Here is a 7,500-nt window from a genome sequence, read left to right as displayed (position 1 = left end):
GGGAACGGATTGACTCTCGGACGGAACGACTGGTTACCAAGAAAATAGGTGAAGGAAAGTCTGATTTTCCTGATTTTCGCTTGGCAAAAGTTGGCCATTTTTTCCCATATGATTTTAGTCAGGCAACGATCTTTTAAAGGACGTCGGCTTTTTCACTGGAATTTTTCCGGAGATTTGAGGAAATTAAAAGTTCCTATCGCCGACCGAGTATGAAACATTCAAATAGGAGCTGAGCAAATTGGATGATCCGAACATAGCTTTTCCTCCCATAAGTTGTGCGAAGAGCTATGTCCCCTAAATTATGCCTAATATTTTAAAAGGGGCAATTTTATATTTTACTAGGTGTATGCAACTATTGGGAGTGGATGAAACTGGTAGAAAATTTTAAGATAGAAAAGATTTTGGGCCTAGAAGTTACTAATTAATTTCTTTTATTTGCTATCTTCCATTCCAAATTTTCAATCTCGGATGTTGGGTTTCTAGCGTTCTGATTGGCTTACTCGAGCTTGGTTATCAGTTCACCGGCCATGTCACCTTATTTGGTCTGATTGTGTTGTAAACTTGAAACAACTTCCGGTCATTTAGTAAAACTGAAATTCTTCAGAATTTTTAAAAATAATGATAAAACTATTCTTTTATTTGAACTTTTTGGATATGGATATGTTTACAGATACGCGCGCTCGTGGAGTAGTAATGACTGTTACATATTTGACGCGGAGCACTCAAGCTCGCAAGCCTCTCTTTCCTGCTGCGGACTTGCCCGAATTTTTTTTTCTGAATTAGGTTGCTTAGAATAGTTCGAATATATCTTCACTTGACGTTCTTAATCACTACTTGTGCATGTACTTTCTGCATCTGTTGAAATACATGTATAAGTGCTACACGGCCAACGTTTGCAAAAACGTAACCCTTCCTTGTACTTGTACAAGTTCCCACAACCTGCTCCCGTCTGACCTTGTAGCTTAGTCGGTAGAGCAGCGGTGATCTAACCCGAAGGTCGTAGGTTCAATTCCCATCCTGGTCAGAGTTTTTTCTCTGTCCTTGTGTGGACCCATTTCCATTAGTAGGGCTAACGCTTACATGCTCCATATGGGGTAGAAAACTAGCACTTCACATTACACTCTAATCAGTTAATCATGTACTTTGTAGGTTCATCGACAGGTAAATTTGTTCATAGTACCAAGAATACAAAAGGACATTACAGTGCTGACGCAGAGATGGAAGATAAGGAAGAACCCTCTGTTAAAGCCCCGAAGAAAAAAGAACCGCGCGTGGTTAAATTTTAATACCGGAGACGTATAAAGAATGCTTTATTGATTGTGAGATCCAAATGTTCAGTTCTTGTGAAAGGACGCTCGTGCGAAGACAGCAACAAGTTTCAACCTATTGTAGTCTGACTTGCAATGGACGTGCCTTTTTTAAGGCGTTGTCCACCTACCAGAAAAAAATAATAACTCGCGGCAATGTGGCCATTGTCACACGACCAAAGGGGTGCACGAATAAATAACAAAAGTAACATACAGTATTATGCAACTTCAGTGATTACCGTGACTGTTTTAAGGTAAAAAGTCAGTGTTGCTTTGAAACCCAAAACGAAACAAAATAATAGTACTCTGAAACGGTTTAACGGTGATACCAAATTGCGACATTCATTTGCTCTTGTAACTCTGTGATGGTTTAAAATTTTTCTCTTTCGGTTTCCTGAAACATTTTCTATCAACTGATTGAAAATCTAATACGGAGAGTTTCCCGAACGGCGATTGGTACGTCCGCAAAGAAGAGGAGGAAAATAAAAAGTCAGACAAGCTGAGTTTATTGTACTGACCGTGCTATCGGCCTAACGAGATTTGACGAATAAAACTGGTTCCAATTCTTGCGGTGTCTCCAAAGCCTGTGAGCTCGAAAGTTCCCAAAGCTCTTAGAATGAGGATTAGGCTGATCTAATCCAATCTATACTAATTAGACTAAGATTAGACCATTCCTCACTTTCGTCAGCGTAGAGGAAGGTATCGCACGTACTACCTACCAATACGAATTGCTCACTGAGAACTGAGTCATCGGCCTTTGTCTCCTTGATAGATGATGAAAAGCATAGCAGAGGAAGGAAACTTCCAGACTACGAAAGGAAAAATCCAGAGTTATTCAGAGTTACTAACTCTGAAAAATCGAACAAAGACCAGAGTAGTTTTATGCTATTTTTATTTTGAGTCGTCAACTTGTTTGCAATGTGAACCTTAACTATGCCGGGGGGAAAGTGTCTAGTCCAACTATTACTAGACTCCAAAAGAACAGTGAAATGAGACTAATTTTATTTTATTTATTATACAGAATTAAATTGAACTGATTCCTGTTATTCTCTTGATGATATTACAGTAGGAAATCCAGACGTCCACTTTTTAGTCCCAGCATAAGTCAGCATACTACGTTATCTTGTAACGTTTCAGGTTACTTTCACTTCCCAGCACCTCAAAATACTATTCCCATGGGTCATAGAATCGCGTGACCTATAACATTCCGACGTGCACCAAGTCAACTCGTCTCTAAAGAGACTTTGAAAAGGTATGTGGGTAGATTGTTTGCGTTCTACCTTGACCCCGGGTACCTTGAGATGTTTGCGAGATTTGTCATCCGGATTCATCTTTTTCTGTGTAATATGACCTGTGCCATAATTGTATTTACAAATCTTGCGAAACATGCCGAGCTTGAGAAATCAGGCGCCTCTTTGTTCAAACGCGCTTTAACACTGCTTAATTGGATGGTGGCTTCTCGTGCTTTTGCTTTAAAAGTATTTTGCAGATTGTTGATCCACATGAGCGAGAAATGCTACTGATGCCATAAAACAAACTTTCCCAACATGTTTCGGATCTAAAGCCCATTTGGTCCCGAATGTGTCGTGTAGTTCATCCGGAAGATTGCGAAAAAACATGGGTCTCCTTGATTGATAGATTGGGTGTGAAACACAATGACACTTACGAAAGGGTCACTGCAATATGTAAATTGGCTGTGCCAGTGACCCTTATCACTTGGCGTAAAGTCTTGAAGATTACACTTTGGCAGATTCGGCCATCGCTTGGTTCGCGAAAATGAATTCCTTTTTCGTAACAACTCTTTTCGCTTATCTCGTCGCTTCATTCGGTCAAAATGTGGTGAAACCTGATGGAAGTGTCAAAACAAAGAGCACTCAGTGTGCCACTTATAACTTTTATAACGGCCCAAACTGCGACAAAATCGATAAACAGTTAGCGGAAATTAAACAAGAAATCAGGGCCCTTAAAGCTGACAACTTGATTACCGGCGAACAAAAAGGTTTGTTGGAGTCCTTTACCATCAGTATTTTTTTTAAATTTGTTACTGGATTATCTTATTGTTTCGCTTTAGCTCCCTGACATTCCTCTCTCAATCCTTGGTACCTTTTGGGCATCATTTATGCGGAGAGCAACGACCTTTCCACACACTTTGTTGGAGTGGGAGTTTTTCCCTTCCTTTGTTGCCTGTACCTATGTTTTGTGTATATACTTGTCTTGGCGTTAGATTGTGACAGAGTATGTTTAGCTTTACTAATTATTATGGAGCTTAAGCACGCACGTTTCTGAGACGCGGACGGCAACCGGAAGTGAGCTATTTTCACTTTTAACCTTCCCTCACACAACCACATTCATATTGCTGAGTATCTTTTCTCCATTAGAGATGAGTAGTATAAAAAGCTGGGAGATAACACGGTCCGGGCACGCGAAATGTTCTCTTCCGGTTGCCGTCCGCGTCTCAAAAACGGACAGTAGAACCCTGCTAACTCGACCTCGGTTAACTCGAAATCGCTAACTCAAACATATTCAATTTCCCCTGCATGGAATTTGAATCTATTTTTCAGTCATTAAATTTTACTATCAGTTAACACGAACTCGGTTAACTCGAGCTTCCCGCTAACTCGAAATAATTTTGCTGTATTCCCCAATAACTCGAACTCTAATTAAAAAATGTTGTTCGAGACGAAATAAAAAAGAAAACAACAAACATCTAAGCTAGGTGAGTGGCAATACTGGCATGTGCGAAATTCGCTTCCGTAGCGACAAATTTCTGAGTACACGTTGCAACACACTTTGCAGCATCTGCTGATCTGTAATTTGATAAAATGTCCCGCAAAATGTCTTTCATCTCTATCTTGATTGGCCCCTCCATAATCGTTCCTTACTGTAATTTATTCAGCGCCTTGGATGAATACAAACCCTTTATCATTAACAAAATAATTTGAAATTCAACACCAACCCCGCTATCTCGAACTATTTTTCGTTTTCCTTGGAAGTTCGAGTTAGCAGGGTTCTACTGTATTCCACTATCACGTCATTTCACCATAAAAGGTCAACTCGGCACACTTACCCGGATGTGCCCTGAGTTGGTGGTTCGTTTGATTAGCATCGGGCGGGTTCCACTCAGTCGTCTCTCTCTCTCTCTCTCTCTCTCTCTCTCTCTCTCTCTCTCCATAGGCATCGTGGGGCACTTTTGTAACTTTTTCCTCCTTTCGCTATAATTCGCCCAGTTTTAGATGGTAAGGCACAACAACTTTGCAGTAGATACCTTAAACACTGATCCCCTTGCAGAACGACGCTCAACGAATCACTTTAAAATCAAAGGGACTGTGACCCTTTTTCATGGCAAGGAGGTTACAAAAGTTCCCTTGTCCGTGGTAAGCACCTTTTAAAAAGCTTTTAAATCCATTTCCTTACCAAATTGTGGCTTTTGCCTTACCATATATACGCTACACCATTCTCTCAATTACCACAGTAATTTAAAATGGAAGTATTGCGCCCCGGAAAATTTTACCGTGTATACGTTTGACTTTTCATGTCCATGAAAAGAATCACGATTCAGAAAAAGCCCGTTTTTTGCTTCGCTGGTTTCAAAAAGCGATTGAGCCCTTTTAAAACATTCAACATCAACCAAATTTTGAGGGATGTTAAAGAAGTCTTTTGGTAATGTAATAAAGAAAGAATTTAGTGAATTGGATGTTTTCTTATTTTTTGGTGGATTTTTTTAGTTGCCAATGTCTCAAAACTGGCAACGTTACAAAAGGTCCCTATTTGCTAGAGGTTCCAACAAGTGCTTTCGATGTGATTTCTTTAGAGATAAGAAACAAAAGTGCAATCAATATAAACAATAGTACAGTAGAAATAAGTGAGAGAAAATTCAAATCTTTTCTATAATTTGCAAAGGAACTAGGGTTTATAAACAACTTTACGCGGTTTTGCGTTATCGGGGATATGGATATCTTCATTCACAGTTGAATGTTTGACTCATTGCAGCGGTAAATGACCATGAAAAATGTATTGGGGATAGGTTTACATGCGAGAATGCTGCTTGTGTGCTGTTCTAAAAGCCGTAAACGAGAGGTCAGAGGGGCGTTTTAAATTAATATTCATAGCCTTTATAGATTCACCACACCCTTTGTCAAACAAGCACCCAGAGGCTACAAAACAAACTGAGAATTTGGAATTTGGTCATGAATATATAAAAGCAAAAGGGATATGACGAATACAATTGATTCATTTCATAGACAAAGATAGCATTCACAAGACACTGCGATAAGTAACACGAAATATGATGCGCCATATCTGTAAGTCCATCTGCTGGACTGCTAGTAATTGCCTAAGTGTACATCTCGTGAAATCATTTTTCTATGGATGCACTTTCCATTATATTTAAATTGTTCTTTCGAGAAGATTTTTCAGAATTTTATTTCATTTGGGTGTTTACGGGCGAATTTCTAGTCACGCAGTGGTTAAGGTGCTATTAAATAAATCCTAACTCCCACATTTTTCCTCTTGAACCCCAGAATGGCTACAAGAAGATTTTTTTCTTTGCACAGTCTGTTGGCGGCAAAGCCATGAACCAAGCGAACCAAGATTGTAAAAAATTAAAAGATACAATATTTTATAAAATTATTAGGATAATATGCGCACTCATATTGGTGAATAGCTGTGTTTATATGAGAGTGTGTAAACACGGCTGTGACAAGGGCTGTGACATCACACGAATTTGGTTATGCGTTGTCAGACGCGCGTTTTGATTGGCTGGTAGGAAATATGATCGTGTATGAAGAAAATCTGTTTCAAACAATAAGTAACAAAAACAGCAGTTCCTTCATTTATTGAATTATTTTTGAGAAATATCATCACAAAGCATGATCAAGAAAAAGTTCCGCCTGTTAAAGGATGACCCTGACACGGGAGCCATTCTTCAACCCTTGCGCGTTTTATGCGCCTATCATCGTGACACCAACTTACCTGACTTCCTGGTCAGAAGTACTCCAAAGGGGAGTGTCAAGCTCAACGTGAATGGGCCTAGTTTTGGGTGAATTCAGGAGTTACCGTGATTACAACTTCCACTTACTGGAATGCCTCGATTTGTTTTAAATATCCTCTTTTGCAAGTGTTCGTAAAAAGTTTATTCTTTGATGGGTTAAGTTAATGTTAACTATGATATCATTGGTAATAGAGTGGCTTTCAAAACTGTTGAGTATTTTCAACAGGCAATGCTTGTGTATTTAAACTGTGCAATGGAGAAATATTAACTGAATCGACGTTAGTCATCAAAAACCAAGGGTCACTTATGTTTTTCAATAGCAATTTGTTCTGTTTGGCCAACAAAAAATAAATCAGCGCTCTTTAGACTTTTGCAAATGCAAAGGAGCAACAACTGCTTTAGATGTTGACCTAAAAAATTCCGCTATTTACCATGATTACGACACTTGAATTCAAGTGCTTGCGAGATTGTTGTTTTAGCAAAACGTTGCAGTTATCGAAACTCATCGAGAAAGCCTCAGCTGCAGAACGTGCCCTTTTTTTGCGTCAGTGATGCGAAGTTTGCAATTGTTAAAGCTCAATTGACTTATTGCTACAAGGATGGTAGATGTTTCATCAGTTACATATATTCGATAAGCTGGGATAGCCAATGTGATTGCATTCGAATTATTTTCAGTGAGATTTAAACATTGCAATGATTATGGGCGTAATCATAATTAAGCTACAGTATGTTGCGTTTATTGCTGCTTGCTATGGGGATAATGCGAATAAGCTATGTTGTGTTTATTGCTATCATTTTCTGGTAGGCTTTGCCTACAATTTTCAATTGTTAAAGCTCAATTGAATTTATTGGTGCAAAGATGGTAGATTTCATCACTCGCGTATATTTCATAAGTTCGGATAGCCAATGTGATCGCATCTGATTTTTTTTTTTCAGTGAGTTGTAAACGCTGTGAAGATTATCGGCGTAGTTATGACCAAGCTATGTTGCGTTTATTGCTGCCATCTACGGGCAATAATCATGAATGAGCTTTGTTGCGTTTATTGCTACCATTTTCATGGTATGCGTTGCCTACAATTTGAGTTGTTAAAGCTCAGTGAATTTATTGCTGCAAAGATGGAAGATTTCATCAGTTAAATGCATATATTCGATATGCTCGGATAGCCAACCTGCTTGCATTGGAAGTTATATCAGTGAGTTATG

At 39.0% G+C, this 7,500-nt stretch overlaps 2 protein-coding genes across 3 annotated transcripts in view; both read left to right on the top strand.

Annotated features, from left to right (window-relative positions):
• The window catches only part of LOC138022267 (zinc finger CCHC domain-containing protein 9-like), an 11,620-nt gene extending 10,100 nt beyond the window's left edge, over nt 1-1,520 (top strand). For both annotated transcript variants that reach the window (XM_068869363.1, XM_068869372.1), the window contains exon 6: nt 1,150-1,520. In XM_068869363.1, coding sequence (XP_068725464.1) covers nt 1,150-1,286 — 137 coding nt within the window. In that variant the 3' untranslated portion in view covers nt 1,287-1,520. The remainder of the gene's footprint in view (nt 1-1,149) is intronic.
• A 1,493-nt stretch (nt 1,521-3,013) lies between these two features.
• Nucleotides 3,014-7,500, top strand: part of LOC138038016 (uncharacterized) — a 10,006-nt gene continuing 5,519 nt past the window's right edge. Inside the window, exon 1 of the mRNA XM_068883840.1 lies at nt 3,014-3,306. Coding sequence (XP_068739941.1) covers nt 3,084-3,306 — 223 coding nt within the window. The 5' untranslated portion in view covers nt 3,014-3,083. The remainder of the gene's footprint in view (nt 3,307-7,500) is intronic.

Source organism: Montipora capricornis, chromosome 2 (assembly GCF_036669925.1).
Source record: "Montipora capricornis isolate CH-2021 chromosome 2, ASM3666992v2, whole genome shotgun sequence".
In the NCBI taxonomy this organism is placed as follows: domain Eukaryota; kingdom Metazoa; phylum Cnidaria; class Anthozoa; order Scleractinia; family Acroporidae; genus Montipora; species Montipora capricornis.
The sequence above is the reverse complement of the archived record's forward strand: the minus strand, read 5'-3'. Positions and strand labels throughout refer to the sequence as shown.